The sequence below is a fragment of the Sapajus apella genome, unplaced genomic scaffold (genome assembly GCF_009761245.1).
Source record: "Sapajus apella isolate SASKATOON/1434 unplaced genomic scaffold, GSC_monkey_1.0 scaffold104, whole genome shotgun sequence".
Taxonomy (NCBI): Eukaryota; Metazoa; Chordata; class Mammalia; order Primates; family Cebidae; genus Sapajus; species Sapajus apella.
The window spans coordinates 5,614,092-5,637,833 of record NW_022437044.1 but is presented as its reverse complement, the minus strand read 5'-3'; the positions used below and the strand labels follow the sequence as shown (position 1 = coordinate 5,637,833).

The 23,742-nt window shown below is 35.2% G+C and overlaps 1 protein-coding gene across 2 annotated transcripts in view; it reads right to left on the bottom strand.

Annotated features, from left to right (window-relative positions):
* The window catches only part of PCDH11X (protocadherin 11 X-linked), an 807,063-nt gene that overhangs the window by 686,317 nt on the left and 97,004 nt on the right, over positions 1-23,742 (bottom strand). Inside the window, exons 3-4 of one of the 2 annotated variants that reach the window (XM_032258723.1) lie at positions 13,818-16,310; positions 9,472-10,218 (exon numbers count right to left, since the gene is read on the bottom strand). In XM_032258723.1, coding sequence (XP_032114614.1) covers positions 10,174-10,218; positions 13,818-16,310 — 2,538 coding nt within the window. In that variant the 3' untranslated portion in view covers positions 9,472-10,173. Of the gene's footprint in view, positions 1-9,471; positions 10,219-13,817; positions 16,311-23,742 lie in introns of those variants that run through there. The other variant, XM_032258722.1, reaches the window with a different exon arrangement.

Here is a 23,742-nt window from a genome sequence, read left to right as displayed (position 1 = left end):
CACACACACACACACACACACACACACACACACACACACACACACACGCACACACACACACGCACACACACACAGTCAGTTTTGACTAGGGATATGTAGTTTCCGCATTTTAGAGTAGATCTGCCATGTTATACTTTGGACATACATATATGTACATTTGATATCCCATGGTTTCTCCATCTGTTCATGTTTTCCCAAAATTGATAACTTTGCTTTTCAGCAGAGGGGAGAAGAGACACAATGATGTCTATTTGGGTGAACATTTCTTCTCAGTACTTTGATGACAGAATTTATATCTATACAAACACATCCAAGCTATAGTCATTAATAGATTTGTGATTATTCACCATAGAAAATGTCCCTCTATTGAAGACAAGAATGTCTTTTTTTTCTTGCCATATAGCGTACTGGCAATATTTTTCTTTGGAGAAATCGCACTCTGAGATGCTTCTTGTGCGAAAATGCCTAAAAGCAATATGTGGTTCTCTCACCCTTTTGTATATTGACTATATCTAGATCAACAAATGGGTTAAGTTTTTTCCTTTGATATTTTTTGAGTACAATTTATGGACAAAGGTGTAACAACAATCAAAATGTCCAAAATAGATATTTAAAATTTTTTCTAGAATTAATGAAGAAAAGTAATGTAACAATTTTCTGGGAATAGTGTCCAGAAACTAATGTTTAGAGGTTATATGACTTAGTCATTTATTTGAAGCATTTTAATTTTATAAGAATTATGTATGGTTGATGCTAAGATTTGAAAAGATATGGAAGGAAATGATACCATACAAACTTGTTCCATTTTTCATAAAATCAGATCACTTTTCTTCATTTTTGTCATTCTATCTGGTATTAAAATTGCATTCTTGGCCGGACACAGTGGCTCACGCCTGTAATCTTAGCCCTTTGGAGAATGAGGCTGGTGGATCTGTTTGGGTCAGGCGTACCGGACCAACTTGGCCAACATGGTGTAACTCCCATCTCTACTAAAAATACACAAATTAGCCGGAAATTGCTTGAACCCAGGAGGCGGATGTTGCAGTGATCCGAGATCGGCCACTGCACTCCAGCCTGGGCAACAGAGCGAGATTCCATCTCAAAAAAAAAAAAAAAATATGTTCTTGTCCTATCTCCACAGTTGCACTTCAATATCGCCAACTGCAGCTTAGTTATTTTTGTTGTCCTCACAGCAGTGTCTTAACCAAAACAAGTCCTCAATACAATTCTGGTAAATTGTGCAGATTTATGGAGGCATCAAAGTGCATGCCATGGTCAGAGAAAAGGGGATAGCAAAAGAAATGACAAAAATACGAGGTACATGGCATGGTAGGAGATAGAATGAACAAGTAGAGCTGGTTAAGATTGCAAAGTCCCTTGAAACATAGAAAGACCGAGGCTTTATTCTATGTGCAATGAGGAAAGACTCAGAAGCATTTCTATCAGGCTTCACTGGATCAGAACTGTGTTTTAGGGATATTATGGGTACGGGGTAGAAAACTGATTGAACAAATGAAAGTAGGAAGTAAGACAACCTGTTAGTAGTGGAACAGGTAACTGGTGATGAAGACTGGAAATAGGAAATGGCAACGGAACAAACGTCCAGGGGTATTTTGAAGGTATTAGCAACAGAATTTAATTGTGACTTGGATGTGACCGAGGGGAGGAAAGTGTTGCTGACTTCAGGATGCTTCCTGAAATGGGTTAGGTACATGCATGCCCATACCCAATACATACTTGGAAGGTGGTTCACCAGTGATATTCTCTCTCTCTCTCTCTCTCTTTCTCTCTGTCACACACACACACACACTCCTAATTATTATAATAAACAATGAAGTTTTATATTTTGCCACTTTTATGTGCTTTTTTCTTTGTTTTTTTTTTTAAAATTTGCTCCTATATACTCGGAGATTTTCTGAAATGAAAAAAGAAAAGTTGTTGTTTGTTTGTGATTTCTTTTAAACGTACTTGCAGTTCAACTCCGTGGACAGGGGGCTTTTTACACTAATAGCAACTAGGAGACAACCTTGGTCATCCTGCATTCCCAGCCCCCTACACCCCATCTCTCCCTGTAACCATTGACCTTCTCCACACTGCCTTACTCACAGTAGGAGTTTGAGAAATATTTAATTAATCTTGTTTGAACTCATGGCAAACTCTATTATCGATAATGTTTTATCAAACACCATGGTTCATAAATGATACCACCTTACCAATATTCAAAAAAATGTTAGTACAATAAAAAGCACAAAATTAAAATTTTAGTAACTATGACTACTTCATTGTTTTGGGTTAATCAAAAAAGATCAATTACACCACAACAGTGGTGAATAGAAATGACAATATAAAAGTTCTGGTTAATCCAGCACAGATAAAGAGCTACACCATGAAGAAGGGGGGATGTTACTGTGCTAAAAATATTTTAGGATCCTTGATGATGTTAATGAAACTAGTAGCCCCTGCTGACAACAAGCGCTTCAAAAAATATCAGAAGATGTGTTATTGGAATGCAGAAACAACTTTATTTATAGGTATTTCACTTAGTACAGATTACACACACTGCATGCACTGAAATTACATCAAATACAACCAGGTTTTAGTATCTACATGTATTCCAGTTGAAAGATGCTCTATAATTAGTCATTCTAATATATTCATACAAAAACCTGTTCATTCTTTTTCTTAAAATTACAGCTCCAAAGTACAAAGCAAAAACAATACTTTTAAAGTGACTATTGTGAATCCTCTTGTATTTTAAATCTCCATAATTTTTATACTGCTTTTCTTCAATGCTGTTCTTAGTACTAACTCTACTCAAAATCAGAAATGATAACAAACTGTATACCCATTGCTCAATTTGAAAATCGAATGTCTCTTCATAATCGTATACCTATGATTTATGTCAGTCCAAAGTCCTCACTGAGCTGTTTACAAAAACGTTTGCTTATATATACATAGGTAGGCATGTATTCATGTATATAATTATGGTAAATCTGTACCATAGCCATTTGATGAAGATGTAAATTAAATTCATTAAGTTGAAGACATATGAAACTGCAAATCTGACACTAACAGAGAACTATTTATTTATTTTCATAGTTATTAAAATTAAAGTAATGTAACAATGCAAAATAAAAAGGATTGATTTAATGAACTTTTATTTGGATATATTTTAGTTATAACAACTAGGCAGAAGTTGACTATTACGGAATGCAAATTTATTTTTATTTGTGTGTGTGTGAGAAGCAGAATCTGTACTAATACTTAGATAACAAAAAACAGTTTAATTTTTTTCATATGTACTTTAACATTACTGGATCTGTGATAATTTGGGAAACAGCCAAACAATTTGATTAAAAGAAGAAAACACAGGACATATACAGAATGTACTCGATACAACAGGAATTTTCTAAATGAAAGATGATATAGGGGATGACATAAGGGATATTTGATGATTATAGTTTAGAAGCAAGGAATAATAGTGTAAAGGGGACAATAACATTGTAAATGTAGATGCAAAATCTTTTAAGAAGTTTTTTTTAGTTTGCAGTTTATGTTACTTTTTCTGCTGGAAATTTGACAAACATAAATATGCACACATATATGCAAACATATCTGTGCTTACACATACACTCACCCATTTTCATTCTAATACGTTAGAATTGCTTAAACATCAAATTAATATGACTTTTCTTCCAGACACACAATTAGCTTTATCAACTTCTAAACATGGTTTTGGTATATTTATCTTTCAGTTCAGACACGTAAAAAGATTTAACTATACATTCCCTCTCATTTCTGTAATTTGTGTTTATTTAGAAATAAATAAGTGTATGGCTTTATACACAACTGAAATGTATGTATGTAAAACTGAATTGCAGCACTGTGTGGAATTCTGTTGTTAGCTGTTATCAATTATTCTAGATTCAGATAATGACAACTTTATATAGCATGTAAAAAGTCTTTTTCTATCGAAAATGAAACTACTTACAACATCATTCTGTAGTACTAAAGTCTATGTCTTTATGTAGTCAAATAATTTTGTCAGGTCAGCAAAATATCCCTAAATGTATTAAAAATTGTATTTTGCCTCCAGATGTTTTGGTATCATGTAAACACAGCCATGGTTATCATCTGGAAGATATCAGCAGCTTCTCTTGGATAATTAATTTTGTATAAAAAAGTAATTATTTGGTCAGGTGTGCTGACTCACGCCTGTAATGCCAGCATTTTGGGAGGACAAGGTGGGCAGATCACCTGAGGTTAGGAATTTAAGACCAGCCTGGCCAACATGGCGAAACCCCATCTCTACTAAAAATATAAAATTTAGCCAGGCATGATGGCACATGCCTGTAATCCCAGCTACTCAGGAGGCTGAGACAGAAGAATCTTGAACCCAAGAGGCGGAGGTTGCAGTGAGCCGAGATCAGGCCGCTACACTCCAGCCTGGGAGACAGAGCAAGACTGTGTCTTAAAAAAAAAAAAAAGTAATTATTTAATCTGAGCATCATAAATGATGTGTATATTTTTCTGCAAAAAAAATACACTCAATTCGTAGTTTTGAATAATAACAAGTGATGAAATAAATAATAAAATGTAGTCTCTCATTTAAGAGGCCATAAACTACTTTGAATATGAGACTACATCTATATTTACATGTCAAAAGAGCCAGTCAATTTCTAAAAATAATTTTAGTTAACTTCAACTTGGTGCCACTCAACAACTGCTCAAGGTGCATGTTTGAATTATCGAAAATATTTTTGGATAACATAACAGTTGTTTACGATCAATTCTCTTAAGTTACATCATTGAAATGGTGCTCTGCACTGATTTTGTAATTGAGGTTAGAACTGATATATAATAAATAAATATATTTTAAATTTTATTTTATAGATTTCTGTAAATAACATTTTTCTTTAGAGTTGCATCTTTGTTTTACTTTTCACTACTACTGAATAAGAACAGTACTACTTAATCTTTTCTCTAACTAATGAAAGCATTATTGTATATAATGTTTCTTCCAAGTTTTAAGACAAAAATAATGAAAATGTTTTTATTTATTTATTTATTTTTATTTGTAAAAAAATTTTTTTCAGACGGAGTCTGACTCTGCCACCCAGGCTGGAGTGTAGTGGCATGATCTAGGTTCACTGCAACCTCCCCCACAACCCCCTGCCACTCAAGCAATTCTCCCATCTCAGCCTCACAAGTAGCTGGGACTACAGATATGTGCCATTAAACTCAGCTATATTTTTGCATTTTTGATAGAGACAGGGTTTCACCATGTTGCCCAGGCTGGTCTGGAACTCCTGAGCTCAAGTGATCCACCTGCCTCGGCCTCCCAAAGTGCTGGGATTACAGGCGTGAGTCACTGTGCCTGGCCACTGAAAATTTTTTAAAAAGTCAACTGTATTCAAAAAATAGTAACATTTTATGAAGTAAATCAATATATACTTGATACATATAAGGTTCCAGGATAAGGAATAAAATACAAATATTTCTAGAAAATCTTTTGGAATACTTGATTGTCATTATTATGTGAATTTGACTATCTGCAACCTAATGAAATGTGATTTGTGATTTTTTTCACTTGACAAAAAAGTTTATTATTAATTCAATATACTTGTGTATGGGTAGATAACTAAATATAACTAACCCTTTCAAAAAGAACAGTTAAAACAATTTTGGTCGAGAATATCTAGAATATGGAGAAATTAAAAGAGTTGGTTCTGAAAATTCAGGGAAATAATTATGTAACTAGGTTGTTTGTTCTAAGGAAAGTTTTGGAAAACATTTAGATGGCATTATTTTAAAGTCTAAAAGCTTTTTCATCAAGACTTTCTATTTTTACTGAGGTGAGTTTAATCTCACGGTGGAGATATGTAACATGCCTCTGTATTACACTATCAACTAATCAAGCTATGCTATTACATAAATTTGTCCAATCATACATCTATAAAAATAAACATTATGCTTAATAAATCAATCTTCAATACATGTAAAAAATCCTGCATGTATAGTTTATAATTATAAAACAATAAGCATAATTCTATAATTTAAAAATGCACCACTTCCAAAAGTTATATAGCCTTCAAACAGAATTACTATTATAAAGAACTTACTGCTGTAGCTTGAAATAAAAACAAATAATTTTAAAATTCTTCATCTAAAACCTTTATGCTATTTTCTCGATTTTTTTTACAAATGTGTGTCACATGTACCATAAAAATAGAAACCTATAGCTACTTCAGAATTTTAAGTCTGCTCCTAATTCTAAACACATTAAATCAAAGATGTCATGTATGAACACCCATGATGTATGAAAAAAATGCACTGTAGCTCTTTCTAAAACTACTAATTATATACAACAAACACAGCTTTGTATTATCACATAACCTTTGAATATTGTAGAAAGCTAAGGCATATTTAAAATAAAAACAAACTAAGCTTCATAAAAGCTAAGAAAACACGTCTATTACACAATAGCACCTACAGGAAGCATTTACGGAATGTGGCTTAGATTTATATAAGATTACTCAAGGTCTGCTTGTCCTGTAGCATTTCTGTTGCACTTAGGCTGCACATCACACGTAGTTACACACACAATTACAACATCTAGTTGAACAGTGAGGAGTACAGGTGACAAAATAGCAAAATGGGGCAGTAGTATTTCATATGAAATGAAAAGGATAATAAATACTGATTGAATATGAATTCAATTTTTAAAAATTATTCTAAAGCATATATACATTTTCATTTATAACATGGACAGGGTGGTCAACAGAGAAAACAGACTTATACATAAAAGATTAATGAATGAATGGGATTAAAATTGTTTTACAATTTTTCCATTTAAATCATGGAAAATAAAAATAGTGTCAGAAATGTAATAGCTTAAATATTGTATCATTTAAAAATAAACTTGCATAATTAAAATAAATGAGATAATATTTTCAGAATTTTTTGTTCAATTTATACACTATAGATTTTGATCAAATTAAGTAATACTTCTTTGAGTGCTTGCAGGGGAGAAAGAATACAGTACACTCTAGCTCATCAGTTAGGCTACTTATAATTTAATAGACAAAGTTCACTAAAAGTTTCTTTTATTTATCTATGATGACTAGGCTTAAGATTTGCTATCTTTCTGTCTTTTTCTATGATGACTAGAATAAGAACCAGAGAGGCCATCAAGAACATTTCATTGAGAATATTCCAGGAGTCCATTAATGACAACACAAATGGTTGGAAGATATCTGTGACCCTGTGAGGCAAACGTGATATAATAATGACAGTTAAATTAAAGGTGCCACCAAGTCAACTGATTAGAAGGAATCAAGTAAGGAAATAGATATTTTTGCCCTCTGGCCTTTGTGGAAAACTAGTTTCAATGCCTTCTATATTGTTCTCAAATGGAGATAATCTCTCAAACAAAAGCAAAGTATAGATCAAGAATAGTTAATAGTCAAAAATAGCATTCATTTTCATCTATGGCCCAAATTTAAATACTGTTAAATTTCAGTACTATCATTGGCTTATATGGGTAAATATTTTAGCCCAAAGCAGAAGTCAGTTTAGAAGTTCCTTTCTCAGAGACACTGCATTCTAAGACATGGAGTCACAGCTTTAAAAATAAAGTGTCTATTTTCATCTTCTTCAAATACAGCACTCATCAAAACATCGAAGAATGCTTTTAAAGAGATTCTGGGTAATTATTTCAAGGAATTTTCATCTTCATATATACAAAGGAGTGATAAGGACCTTTACTCATTACAGTTATGAAGGAAAGGTTCACTGAAACGGAAGAAAAACGAGGTATTCTCCCTTAGTTCAGAGGGTGCAGAAAAGGAAAGGCCAGGATAGTTATGACACGAGCAATCAAAATGCAAATGCATTTGTATAAAAATTACATACACTAATGATCATGAAGGCATGGCAGCTTACTATGGGACATTTCAACTTCTGATTCACTTTTCTGGGCTTTTTCATTTTATTCAAAATTAAATTGAGACTTTAGATTTTGGAAACCTCCACTCCAGGTATAGCTTGCTACCTGCAGGGCACTGATTTTAGGAATATACTAAATTGGCTGAATTTTTACATTCCTTGGAATGATCTGAACTAAACTGAAATATTTATCAAGAATAAAATGGAGGAACTGCAAACTTTTTCTATGTGAATAATTTGTACAAAGGTATATTTTTTAATTTCAAGCAATTTTCCTACAACAGTTGTTTATAAGTATGTAACACAATATTGTAACTCACATGACACCTCACATTACCAGTAAAAGTAGTTACACTCACAATAATTATGATCCACTAAGTAATGTTTAAACAACCAGATAGCATGTACATTCAAGGAACCTGACATCACTGGAAATACAAGGGATTCTGTATGGAGCTAATGGAAATGCTAAATTTTAACAGAAACTTGTTTAAAATATTACCTATATATTAAATACCCAAGAATTACACTTATTTGAAATACTGAACAGAGCATAAAACTTTTCTATATACCTTTACATCAAAGAACACCTCAAATTAACACACTAATTTGAATGTACATACACAACAGACCAAATCCTATTCACACTTTTCAAGATAAAATGATACATAATTAACATTTGAATAAAAATTCAAGAAGCATATGTTATGTAGTCATTAGAAGGGTCCTTTGTACTCCCTTTTTATCCCAATAAATCATGATTTTAAAAATCTCCATTAGTACTGTTAGTAAGTCAGAAACAGTTTAAGAATATAGCATAAAATTGGAACATGTCATTCTTTCCTCAATAAAACATAATGTACACAAAATATGAGGCATTTCTCATTTGTGTAGAAAATGAGTTAGTTGACTTACTGTGAAGAGTTAACTTTAAAGGAAAAATTAAATAAATGATATAGAATTAGTAATTTAATGCTAGAGAAATAAAATAGACTTATTTAAATAAGTTACTCTAGCAAACTCACATTTTTCCTAGGTAGTTTCAAAACTGAGATAAAATCTATTCGAAATCTCCTGTCTAAATCCTTATTTCCACTGTCATATGACTGGAATTATTTCATAATATGAGAAATATCATTATACTTTTTTTTCAAAATATCAGGGAGTAAAAAGAACTTTACATTCTCCTTTTGACAGATAAAAATGGAAAGGACTTCTTTATTTTAAAATATTTATAGAGAAAGAAAACACTATTACAACAAAAATAACTTTTTTTCCTTTTTTCATTTTCCGAGACAGAGTCTCGCTGTGTCGTCCAGGCTGGAGTGCAGTGGCGTGATAGCAGCTCACTGCAACTTCTGCCTCCCGGGTTCAAGCAATTCTCCCTGCCTCAGCCTCCCGAGTAGCTGGGATTACAGGCGCCTGCCACCACGCCCGGCTAATTTTTGTATTTTTTAGTAGAGACGGAGTTTTGCCATGTTGGCCAGGCTGGTCTCAAACTCCTGACCTCAGGTGATGCGCCTGCCTCGGCCTCCCAAAGTGCTGAGATTACAGGCGTGAGCCACAGCGCCCGGCAAAAAAATAGCTTTTTAATGATTAAAAGGAGTGGAACAGCATGATTACAACCAACATAAAAACCTAGTAAAATCATTTTCTATCATTCAACTTTTAAGCAGAGAAGTGGGTAATCATAGTGATTTTCTCAGTAACGTTATTTTCAAAAAACTGAACCAGAGCTTTTTGGTTTCGTTTTTTGTTTGTTTGAGGTCTTAAAAAAAATCTCTTGCCCTGGATACTTTTCAGAGAGTAGCTTGGATAGTTCAGCTTCACTTCCAAACTCCCAGAGATAATGTTTTAATTATTCAACAATCAGGGCAAGTAATTGCATGTTTTCATGACTGATATATTAACCATAAGAGTTATATATTAACCAAGACAGCATTATATTACATCACAGCTGTTGACATTCAGAGCAAACAGAGAAACAGCATGAGAGAACTCTGTTATTGCACTGCACTGTCTCTTCCATAAATTTTAAATTTCCATTACCAGATTACAGCTAAAGAAAAACAAGGTTCACTGGGACATCATTTTTAAGATGGTTTTTGTTTGTTTGCTTTCAATGGGAAATCTAAATCACAAAATTAATGATCTTAGCCTAATTTGGAAATCACAAATCATTGAAATTTTTTGGAAGGGGAATGGAATTTTGTTGTTCCTAGAAAGTTATATCTCAGTGCAGATTTCAATAGGTGATGTACTGGAATCAGTCTAGGACAAGAAAAATAACACGTTATCAAAATCAGATGGTTGTGTTCTAGGCGTTTTATTTGCCAAGCATGCTTCATGGTTAAAATTCACATTACCAAAATATAAATGCACAGACTCAAAGTTACTGAATTTTACAATAGCGAATACCAATCCTATTCCAAGCTAACTCAGACTGCAATTATCATTTCAAATCCATGTATCATGTCTACAGCATAGTTTCATGCATGAATTAGAACTCTCTAAAGTTTTCACCGTTCATTTCACCTCATTTCTGAAACTGAAAGACTATTCCAACTCAAATCATGGAAATTTGTAAGGTTTGTTTGTTTTTTGGGAAATGATATACCCCAAACACATGTCTTAGACAGTGACTGGAAGACCCTCAAAAAATTCTACTTTCATTTTTATTCTCCCTTCTGTTTTTTTACATGTATAGTCCTCACAATATTTAATGGGAGAATTGTATTAAACAAGACTTGGTTTTGGCAGCTTATCTCTTTTATATGACATTGATCAAAACAGGTTTTAAAATAATTATTTATACTTATGGTTTCTCTAGGGTCATACCAACCAATTACTATTGGCTTGCTTTGGAAGGTGTTAATAGAAAATAATGTGAAGCCTCATCCTCTCAAATTTCATGTTTTTAAAATTTCTACTACAATACATACAAAAATGCCTTCCATAATACATGTAGAAACTTATGCCAAAGAAGAGCATTATATTCCCCAGATATAGATGGCTTTATGCAATATATGCACTTCTATCTAATAAATGTTCCATATATTTTCAAAACATCTCATGATCAAAGAGAATGAGAAATTATAAGGAGAAAGTATTTGATTGCCTTTTTAAAACATAAAATTTCAGATGAATTCCCTTGTCTCTTATAGTCTACTAGAACCATTTTATATTCCACTTTCATGTTTCTATTCAGATGAGTAATGAACTAACTGTAAATACCCCCAAACCCTCATTTTGAAAATGCATTTCTAACTGTTTAAGATAAATTGGAATACTTCTGCCTTCTGCTAACAGTAATATTTTATTCCACTCTAAGTATTTCCTTAAGGAACAATGAATTTGTATTGTATTGGCTGTCACTTCTCCCATTTTGTATGATATTTCTTTAAAAAGAAGACACCTACTGTACTTGAATTTTTAAATACATAATTTCTTTTTCAGTGTTCATGTATCTTCCTAGCATTCTGCAACATTAGTGAACACCCTAATATTAAACACAAATTGGTGAGTATATAGAAAAGGTAAAGAACATTACAAATGAAGCACAAAAGGTAAAGATTCAAATTATTTTTAGTATTTTGTTAGTCTGCCTAAGTTCACCAATTCATGTATTGAAGATATTTAGAAATGAATATGAAGCAACTGTGAACCAATGACAAAGTATGCAATTTGTTTATTTTTTAAGATGTGAAAAATACCAAGTAAGTCATCTGCGAATTCAGTGATTCTAAAACAGTCTTTTTAGTTAATAAAAACCTAATAACAACCAATAACTGACTGTCATTAGCATTTACTTTTTTGTATTTTGCTTAATTCTTATGTTTAGGAAAATGTCTCTCAGTTACATAAGATGCATCATGGAAAATGGTTTATTAATTTTATTGACATTAGGATTATAACATATTTTAAAAAATAAAAAGGTGAGGATATTTGAAAAGTACTTCAATTTTTTGTTCTTCATCCATGCCCTCCTTAATATGTATTCATAAACTCAAGTAAAATTAGTCTAGCTCATAAAATATCTCTGTGCCTTCACAAAGCACTGAAACCAGAACTTGCTCTATTAATTAACTTCATTCATTCTATTAAAAATGATGATCTACCCCTGTAATTCACAAACCCACTCTTTGTATACATTTAAAGAAAGTCACAAATTAAACCCAGGAAAAAAATGTTATTATACCCAAAGCATATCATGTTACTCATAAAAGATACTTTTGTGCTAAGAAACGTATCCAGTAAGCAGAATAGCAATAAGAATTAGGAATTGAGACTGCCCTTTTTAATAGTTAAATATAAACAAAAACACACCCTGTGGAGATGTTTGACGTCTATTATGTTTGTTGCCCATCCCAGATCCACTAACTATGTAAAATATGGGATTCATCCAAACTGTAGAAATAACGACTGCAGCATAAATTCATTTAAAGTCTAACAGTAACTATACAAACACTAGGTTTCTAGTTTACCTTTTGAAACAGCATTTAATTGCGTACCTACTGTAACAAAAATGCTCCCACATTTGAATTAGTACCTTACGTTCACTGTGTGATTCAGAGAGCAAGGTAAATGTTATTGTATTATTTAACTGTGCTTATGCTTGAATGACTTCCATTCTTAAACCCATTTCCAAAGTTATGATAAATTATTTGCATTGTTATCTTGAATGTAGTAGACTTCTTTAATATCTCAAACTTTTAGTGAAAGAAAATTCATTTTGACTTTCACATTACTACCATTTTGTTAAGCCTGAATAGTTGTTCAAAATACTTTACTCCCTGAAACTTAGATTACCACCTTCTTAAGAGTTAACACAGACAAAATAATAAAGTCAACATATAGCATGACTTCAAGAGAAAAAAATGTAGGTAAATTCCATTGCTTGTCATTTTAAAGGGAATAATCATATGTAAATCATTTAATGTTTATGAGTTTCTGGATAAATTTGTATTCATTTCTCCATGGAGCACTGATAAAAGGCACTGGATAAACTCTTGCTTTCATAAATGTATTGGGTTTTAAATTATCGTGCACCGATTTCTTGGGTCTTAACATGCCCACATTTTTCTTTGTGCCCATTAGATAAAGCAAACATTTTATTTTCCAAAATAGATCTTTTAAGACTGTCTTCTGAAGAGCTCAAAATACGTTGAATAAATATGCAAATATTTAAATAGCTATCTAGAGACCTCATATATATTTCATTCTCTGGCTTAAAGACGAGAGTGAGTAGGCTTTCATTTTTCTAATTCCATTCTTGTTATATTATATGACTGTAGATTTGATGAACCAAAATAATTTTGAGTTCCTAATCTGAAAATGACAGTTTTCTTTGTGAGGACCTGAAGGCCTGGTAGAGTGGGTGGTGGTGGGGGGATTATTTTGGTGCTGAATTTCTGTGAACAACCACTAATTTTCCCAAGTGAAGCTAGGATTCTAAACATCATTAGTATTTAGAGCTATTTATCAAATTCTGAAAAGCTTTACTGTGCTGTATCTAGCCCAAACTATTCTGATCCTCATGCACACAAAAATGGTACTGAGGACAGGGCTACAACCCTTTGTGTTGAAGTTTTTCTAATATATTCTGTAGCAAGAATTGTCATACTGCCATCTACAGACAAAACTGCCCCTACTATACTCATCATTCTGCATCCAATTTTCCTAAAACAGCAGTTATTTTGTTCTCATCTTCTACCAAACTTAAAGGAATCCGTATATCTATTTGGATACATCTGTAGAATATGATTGTTTAGATTCCTCTTTGAAGTCAATAGATTTTGCAAAGTTCTACATCAACTGAAAATAATAAAAAATATAATTAGAAAGTTACGTTAGAAATCTGGGTTACCTACCGGTCTGGCGTGTACAGACACAGGCGCCTTGAAGGTTGTCACTGGATAGCTGCAGTCAGAAACACTGTAGGGATCGGAGCTGCTTGAGGAACACTTGGAGATTGAATCACAGGCCACAAAGGTGTTATCAAGAGGCAGTTCTTGGATGATGTGGTGCTTTGAACTCAGGGGAGTTTCAGGCTGAATCTGGAAGGCAGGCTGTGGAGAGGAAGATCTGTAGTGTCGGGCCAAATCAGGGCTGTCAGGCTTGAAAGTAGTGGGTGTAGTGCTCCAATTGTACTTGCCCATGGTTTGCTCTTCTAGATCAATAGGAAGGTCTAGTGTGACTCTGTTTTCATCATTGTCAACATCATCTGTCTTAGTTTCTTCAATAGTGACAAATTTAAGCAGCAGGTTCTTAGGGGAATGCTTCTTCTTCTTCTTCTTTTTCTTCATCATTATCATCTGCCTGTTTTCTGGGTTTGGGGTAACCCATTCAGAATTCTGCTTGTTTTTCTGAGCAGCCTTAAGGCGTGGTGCCTGGTGACATCTTACTATAGCAGTGATGGAAATAACTACAATGACAGTTATGGTGCCAGCAAGAGCTGCAACCACGATCTTGACATAGTCACTTGTTGGTGAGGATGTATCAGCTATCTCAGTACTTGGCGTCACTGGTGATTCAATGCTTTTGTGCACCAGTTCATTAATCAGCGTAGTGTTGGTCAGTGACTCATTCACAAACAGATTGACAATTACAACACTGAAGAGAGAATCAGGTTGTCCTAAGTCCTGAGCTTTGACCAACAGTCTGTGTAAACCAAGGTCTGTAACAACACATTTCTCCTTCAGTGTTATGTTGCCTGTTAGTTGGTCGATTTCAAACAAATCTTTTGTGTTTCCTCCTACAATGCTGTAACGAAGCTCTGCATTCTTGCCAGTGTCATTGTCGACAGCAATCACCCTAAAGACCTCTGTGTCTGGATTGGTGGATGGTAGAACCAATTCGTAAGAGTAGTTGGAAGGAGGGACAATAAAAACTGGTTTGTTGTCATTGACATCAACCACATTTATGGTTACTTTGGCACTTGAAGAACGTGATACTCTACCACCATCCTCGGCCTTTACATAGAAAGTGTAAGATTCTTGTTTTTCTCTGTCAAATGAAATATTTGGTTGGATGACACCAGTTTCTGAATCAATGGTGAAGTAATCATTCATATCTAAAATGGAGAGAGTAACTGCAGAATTCTCTCCATAATCAGGATCAGTTACAGTGATTAGTCCTACTGTACCATGTCTTGGAAGGTTTTCTGGGACATAGAAATTGTATTCATTGTGAGTGAAAATTGGGCTATTGTCATTCTGATCAATAATATTTACAAAGACCGAGACATTGGAGGTTAAGGGTGGCACCCCGTTGTCTTTTGCCAGAACTGTGAATAAATATTTTTCCTGTTTTTCTCTATCTAGTTTCTTTACTGCAGACAGCATGCCTGTACGACGATCCAGCTCGAACTCAGGTGGAGCATCAGTGCCTAGCAGGAAACTGATCTCCCCATTAGGCCCACTGTCTGCATCTGTTGCACTTACTTTCGTCAACTGTGCACCAGGAAAGTTATTCTCAGGAACAGAAAGACTTACGAAAGACTGGGTGAACACTGGAGGATTGTCATTTTCATCTTTCAGTTTGATGAGAAGCATGGATGACTGATTCAAAGGAGGTTTGCCAGCATCTGTAGCCAGTAATTTAATGGCATATTCTCTTGTGGACTCAAAGTCAAGAGGTGCTGCAGTCTCCAGGAGGAACTGATTACTGAATACTGGCCTTAATCTGAAAGGGATTTCGAGATCTGTAAAGCACGTCACCCTGCCATTATGGTCTGCATCCTTATCCGTGACAGTTATGAGAGCAATTTTGGTGTTGCTTGGAGCATTTTCTGAAAGAACAACAGAGCCATTGATTGGATTGATGATGTACCTTATGTCAATGGATGGGACATTATCATTGACATCTGTAACATTTACCAGCACCATTGCTTTTGCTGGAGTCAATCCACCATCACTTGCCAAAACCTGTAACTTGTGGCTTGGTGATTCTTCCCTGTCCAGTGGTTCTTTGATTGTGAGAAGTCCAGTGGTGGCATTGAGGTCAAATAATCTCTTGGCAGTGTTGGAGACTAGATTGCTGAAATAGAAGTGGATTCTGGCATTTTCACCTATGTCAGCATCTGTGGCATGGAGCTGTGTCACTGAAGTACCAACAGGAGCATTTTCTGGTATACTGACTTCTATCTCCTCCTCCTTAAAGACTGGGTGGTTGTCATTTGTATCAGTAACACTTACTTGCAAAATAGCTGTACTGGACCTTTGAGGAGAGCCACCATCTTCAACCTTTACTTTCATCACGTAGGTATCCTTCTCTTCCCTATCTAACTCCTTTTGAACAATCAGTTGTGGCATCTTGTCTCCTTCTGGTGTTTCAATGACATCGAGGCCAAAAACGTTTTGACCCTGGAAAACATGCAATGAAACAGAATTGCCTTATGTTAATATAAATTAATATATGAATATGAATAGTAAAATATAATTTAACTTATGTTAGCTTATGTGATGAGAACAATTTTCAGTTTCTTGAAGCCACATAACATAGTAGGATCAGTTCAGAAAGAGGTGTCGGAAGACTTGAGTTCTAAGTCTCAACTCTGCCTATAACAATTATTGTGACTACAAGTAAGTTACTTAACATTTCTTGACACTTGTAAAATTAGAGAACTGTGCTAGAAGATGTTCTGGGGGAGGGAGGCTTCAGACTGTAGCATTTTATGGTAATAAATGTTACTCACTTATGTGAACTATATGTTTTTTAAATTAATTTATTATTTTATTTTATTTTTCCATAAGTTATTGGGGTTCAGGTGGTATTTGGTTATATGAGTAAATTATTCAGTGGTGATTTGTGAGATTTTGGTGCACCTATCACTGGAGCAGTATACACTGCACCATATTTGTAGTCTTTTAGCCCTGGCCTCCCTCTCTCTCTTCCCCCCAAGTCCCCAAAGTCCATCGTATCATCTTTATGCCTTTGTGTCCTCATAACTTAGCTCCCATATATCAGTGAGAACATACAATGTTTGGTTTTCAAACTACTTAAGTTTTCAAAAGGAAAAAGTATACAGAATTTTAAAAAGAATTGTCACTAAATTTTCACAAGATAAACGAAGCTATAAGTGAACTATCCAAGATTATTCCAAATGAATTAAAATATTTTTGGCTGCAGATTTCAGTTGTCTAAGATGCTTTTTCAGTACCAAAGTAAGCACCAAGATAAAAATATTCCTCCAAGACAACATCATAAGTGTCATATCTAATAAATACAGCTAAAACCTTTAGCGGATGGGAAAAAACCAAACTCTGGTCAAAATATAAACTTATATAAAATACGCCGAATTTCAATATTTCCCATAGGAACACACAATCGAAATGAAATTATCTCAGAGATTAAAAATGCAACGTTATTTTCTTAACTTTTTTTGTTAACATGCAAGCACAATGAACTAAAATTCACAGGTCAAATCTCAAATTGAGAAAGACATCTTGGGATAGGACCTATTTTCAATTCATGCCCACAAAGTCACAGTATGGGAATATTTAAAAAAACAATCTCCTCCCTGAACTATAATAAGATAATCCCTACACACAAACATAGTGATCGTGCCAGCTCACTGAGGAGTAATGAGAGAGGAGGATTCCTGTCCAGTGTTACTTGCAGCACTATGACAGAGATGAATGAGATAAAAGGTACTGGGAGTGTGAAGAAAAGATCAGAAGAAGACCTTAAGATTCCTATTCAGAGGTGATTTATGAATATCTATCTATCTATCTAGCTATCTATACACACACACACACACACACACACGTATGTACATCTAAATAATTTTTAATTATCTACCACATTTTTTAACATACATGTTGTGAACATGTGGCAAGGATCAGTTATTGGTCTCTTATTTATGTGCTGTGTCATGAAAGAACAGGATAAGATCTGAGGTTATAGTTTTGTCATACTACTGTCAAAAACACGATCCTAAAAATTAGAACCTAATAAATAATAATAGAATTTCAGAGATTGCTAGAATATATAATCAGTTTACAAATATATTTTGATCACATTATCTTTTAAAAATTTACCTGTCTTCTAATTGCCTATGTAGTCTTTTTATTTACAAACAAAATACTTTATTATAAAGCCATACATTGATGGAATGATCAAATGAGATTATAGAATCATGAATATAGAAATAGAAATACAAGTCTATTCACTAAGCCCACTATGACTCATGTAGGATGATATCTTCTAGAGAATAAGATGGTCATTCAATCAAGTACTTGTGATAATCGTTTTTAGAAAGAGAAGTCAGATGATTCCAAGTTCTAAAGTCAGAAAGAAATAAATTAATAACTGAAAAATTACAGATTTTATTGGATAAATGGTTAAGTATTTAGTTGTGAAAACATAATTTTTTCTCCAGAGAGTTAAAATGCCCGAGTACTGACCCTCTTTTGTTGATAATTGACAATATCCCCAGGATGCTTTCTTCAAGAAAATTATCAGTATAAACATTTTAACTCTTTGGAGAAACATTTATATATAATAATAATTTTCTTGAAGAAAACATCTTAGGGTTTTTGTCAATTACAAAGAAGGCTTAGCACTCAGGCTCTTTGTCTTAAGGAAACAGAACTTTGAATTTTTTTTAATTGCCTAAAAAAACCTGTTGCATAGAACTCTTTATGACTCTGATAAAGGGCATATGTTTTTCTGTATCTACCAGAAAAAGGAGCAACTTCTGCTGCCCAGGTTCAAGCAACTCTCCTGCCCCAGCCACCTGAGTAGCTGGGATTACAGGTGCCTGCCACTGTACCAGGCCAATTTTTGTAGTTTTTAGTAGAGATGGGGTTTCACCATCTTGGCCAGGCTTGTCTTGGATCCTGACCTCATGATCCACCAGCTTTGGCCTCGCAAAGTGCTGGGAACAAACGCATGAGGCACGGAGACCAGCCAGATTCTGTTCCCTTAAAGCAGGATCCATTTTTCACATGTAATTTCACAATGGGTGATATGACCAGCTAAGCCTATAAATGGTCATTGCTCCAAATCAGGACTCTAAGGTAATACTGTTTTAATTTACCATGGCCTAGCACATGTAGCAAAGTTGCATAATAGAAGAAAAACAAATCCTGGTTTTACCATTCTCATGGCATTACCATAATCTCCAGTGAGTAAAATGATATTTCTTAAAAATTGGCCCAATTTATCTATTACAACTATAGCCTATAAGGTACTTTCAGTAACAAAGTGATTGTGATAAAGAAGAATGTTGGCCAGGTACAGCGGCTCACACCTGCAATCCCAACACCTTGGGGAACCAAGGCAGGAGAATTGCTTAAACCCAAAAGTTTGAGACCAACCTTAGAACCTTACTTAGAGAGACATCATCAATACAAAAAATTTAAAAAATTAGCTGAGCATGGTGACACATGCCTGTAGTCCTCCCTACTTCAGAGGCTGAAGTAAGAGGATCACTTGAGCCCAGGAAGTCAAGGCCGCACTGAGCCATGATCACAACACCCCTCTATTCTGGGCAACATAACAAAACTCTGTCTCAAAAAAAAAAAAAAAAAAAAAAAAAAAGAATCCTTTTTGTCATTCAACACTTGATTTTGAAAGCTTGATAACCTGGCTAACAGAACTGAGGGTCCCTGGAAAGAGGAGTTCCCTGGAAAGAGGTGCTTTTTTCTTTTCTTTTTTTTTCTTTTTAACAAGTTCTAGGGTACATGTGAAGATCGTGCAGGATTGTTACATAGGTATACACATGCTGCGGTGGTTTGCTGACTACATCCCCTCATCACCTACATTGGGTATTTCTCTCAATGTTATCCCTCCTCGATCTCCCTACGCTCTGCTATCTCTATTTCATTCTTCTCTCTCCATTTTTTTTTTTAATTAGTCTGGCTAGCGGTCTATCTATTTTGTTGATCTTTTCAAAAACCAACTCCTGGATTTATTGATTTTTTTGAAGGGTTTTTTGTGTCTCTATCTCCTTCAGTTCTGCTCTGATCTTAGTTATTTCTTGTCTTCTGTTAGCTTTCAAGTTTTTTTGATCTTGCTCTTCTAGCTCTTTCAATTTTGATGATAGGGTGTGGACTTTAGATCTTTCCTTGCTTCTCATGTGGGCATTTATTGCTATAAGTTTTCCTCTAGACACTGCTTTAAATGTGTCCCAGAGATTCTGGTACGTTGTGTCTTCATTCTTGTTGGTTTTGAAGAACATCTTTATTTTTGCCTTCATTTCATTGTTTATCCAGTCAACATTCAGGAGCCAGTTATTCAGTTTCCATGAAGCTGTGCAGTTCTGAGTTAGTTTCTTAATTCTGAGTTCTAATTTGATTGCACTGTGGTCTGAGAGGCTGTTATGATTTCCATTCTTTTGCATTTGCTGAGGAGTGATTTACTTCCAATAATGTGGTCAGTTTTAGAGTAGGTGCAATGCAGTGCTGAGAAGAATACATATATTCTGTGGATTTGGGGTGGAGAGTTCTGTATATGTCTATTAGGTCTGCTTGGTCCACATCTGAGTTCGAGTCCTGGATAACCTTGTTAATTTTCTGTCTCATTGATCTGTCTAATATTGACAGTGGAGTGTCAAAGTCTCCCACTATTATTGTGTGGGAGGCTAAGTCTCTTTGTAGGTCATTAAGAACTTGCTTTATGTATCTGGGTGCTTCTGTATTGGGTGCGTATATATTTAGGATCGTTAGCTCTTCTTGTTGCATTGACCCGTTTACCATTATGTAATGCCCTTCTTTGTCTCTTTTGATCTTTGTTGGTTTAAAGTCTATTTTATTAGAGACTAGGATTGCAACTCCTGCTTTTTTCTGTTCTCCATTTGCTTGGTAAATCTTCCGCCATTCCTTTATTTTGAACCTATGTGTCTCATTGCAAGTGAGATGGGTTTCCTGGATACAGTACGCCAATGGTTTTTGACTTTTTATTCAATTTGTCAGTCCATGTCTTTTCATTGGGGCATTTAGCCCATTTACATTTAGGGTTAATATTGTTATGTGCGAATGTGATCCTGCCATTTTGATGCTAGCTGGTTGTTTTGCCCATTAGTTGATGCAGTTTCTTCATTGTGTCGATACTGTTTACCATTTGGTATGTTTTTGGAGTGGCTGGTACTGGTTGTTCCTTTCCATGTTTAATGCTTCCTTCAGGAGCTCTTATAAGGCAGGCCTAGTGTTGATGAAATCTCTCAGCAATTGCTTGTTTGCAAATGATTTTATTACTCCTTTGCTTATGAAGCTTACTTTGGTCAGATATAAAAATCAGGGTTGAAAATTCTTTTCTTTAAGGACGTTGAATATTGGCCCTCACTCTCTTCTGGCTTGTAGGGTTTCTGCAAGAGATCTGCTGTGAGTCTGATGGGCTTCCTGTTGTGGGTAACCCAACCTTTCTTTCTGGGTGCCCTTAGCATATTCCCCTTCATTTCAACCCTGGTGAATCTGATGATTATGTACCTTGAGGTTGCTCTTCTTGAGAAATATCTTTGTTGTGTTCTCTGTATTTCCTGGACTTGAATATTGGCCTGTCTTGCTAAGTTGGGGAAGTTGTCCTGGATAATACCCTGAAGAGTGTTTTCCAGCTTGAATTCATTCTCTCTGTCACATTCAGGTACACCTATCAAATGTAGATTAGGTCTTTTCACATAATCTCATAGTTCTTGGAGGCTTTGTTCATTTCTTTTCACTCTTTTTTCTCCAATCTTGCCTCCTCGTTTTATTTCATTGAGTTGATCTTGAATCTCTGATATCCTTTCTTCTGCTTTGTCGATTCGGCTATTGAAACTTGTGTATGCTTCGCAATGTTCTTGTGTTGTGCTTTTCAACTCCATTAAGTCATTTATATTCTTCTCTAAGCTGTTTATTCTCATTAGCATTTCGTCAAACCTTTTTTCAAGGTTCTTAGTTTCTTTGCATTGGGTTAGACCAGGTTCTTTTAGCTCAGAGAGGTTTGTTATTACCCACTTTCTGAAGCCTGTTTCTGTCAATTCATCAGACTCATTCTCCATCCAGCTTTGTTCCTTTGCTGGTGAGGAGTTGTGATCCCTTGGAGGAGGAGAAGCATTCTGGTTTTGGGTGTTTTCATCCTTTTTGCGCTGGTTTATTCCCATCTTTGTGGATTTATCTACCTGAGGTCTTTGTAGTTGGTGAATTTCAGATGGGATCTCTGAGTAGAAGTCATTTGTGTTGATGACAAAGTTATTTATTTCTGTTTTTTAGTTTTCCTTCTCACAGTCAGGCCCATCTGCTGTAGGACTGTTGGAGGTCCACTCCATACCCTGCTTGCCTGGGTATCACTTGTGGTGGCTGCCAAACAGTAAGGGTTTCTGCCAGTTTCTTCTTCTGTTATCTTTGTCCCAGAAGGATACCCACCAGATGTCAGCCTGAGCTCTCCTTTATGAGGTGACTCTTTGGATCTATGGGGGTCAGGGAGCTGCTTAAGGAGACAGTCTGTCCCTTATAGGCCCTCAAGTGCTGAGCTGTGAGTTCCATTGTTCTGTTCAGAGCTGCTGGGCAGGTACATTTAAGTCTGCTGCAGTGGAACTGATAACTGCCTTTTTTCCCAGGTGCTCTGTCCTGAGAAGGTGGGGTTTTATTTATAAGTTCCTGACATGATGCTGCCTTTTTTCAGAGCTGCCCTGCCCAGCAAGGAGGTAGCCTAGTCACAGTCTGCCATCAGAGGCATTGCTGAGCTGCCATGGGCTCTGCCCAGCTGCTGTGTGAACTTCTTTTGGTTTTGTTTATAGCGATATAGTTAGAACTGCCTCAGTAATGGTGGTCTGCCTCAGTAATGGCGGTCTGCCTCAGTAATGGCAGTCTGCTTCTGTAATGGTGGACTGCCTCTGTAATGGTGGACTGCCTCAGTAGTGGTGGATGCCCTTTGCCCAACAGAGCTGGACCATCCTGGGTCCAGCTGCATTTGCTGTGAAGCTCTCAATCCAGAGTGTTTCAGATTGCTGGTGTTTGTGGGGATGGGATCCGCTCAGCCAGATCACCTGGCTTCCTGTTTCAGTCCCTTTTTTTCAGTTGAACGGACAGCTCTGTCTCCCAGGTGTTCCAGGCTCCAGTTGAAATGGCCACCCAGATTTTTGTGATTTTTTTTGTGTGGAGACCTGCTACACTGGCTTGTTAAAACAGCCATGCCGGAAACTCGTGGTGCTTTTCAGCCTGGGAATCTCCTGGTCTGTGGGCAGTAACAACTTGTTTGGAAATGCAGTGTTCACTCACCCTCTGCATTGTTCTTACTGGGAACTGCACTCTAGAGCTGTTCCTATTAGGCCATCAATGCACAAGGATTCTATTCCTATTTTACTCTAATAGAGCAATAATCAACCTGGCTTTTCCTTGATTACATGGCAAAAAAAAAAAAGACATTTTCGTGTTATATCTATTTATAGTGTGAAAATTAGCAAGTGAAATCTATCATTTTATATACTGTATATTTTAAGAAAAAATAGAATTTATTCCAACATTGAATATAAGTAAATACCATAACATACTATTGTAATTTGATCTAAATAAACTTAGCGATTAATGATAATTTGATTTTTGTAATGATATTCCAAAAGGTTTTTAGGAAGATTCAAATCCAAAATGTCTATTTAGGGATAGAAAAAAATAGTATCTAAATTGTACTTCATAAAATCCATGGCACTTAATACTCTTTTAATCCTTGACATTCCAATACTGAGTGGCTAATATGGTCAGAGCATTCTCCCAGATGCCAGGGTTATGATGGTGAGAAAACATGTTTTACTAATAAAAGTTAAGTTCTAGCTAAGGTGAAAGAAAAATTAATAACTGTGGATTTAATGTTGTTATT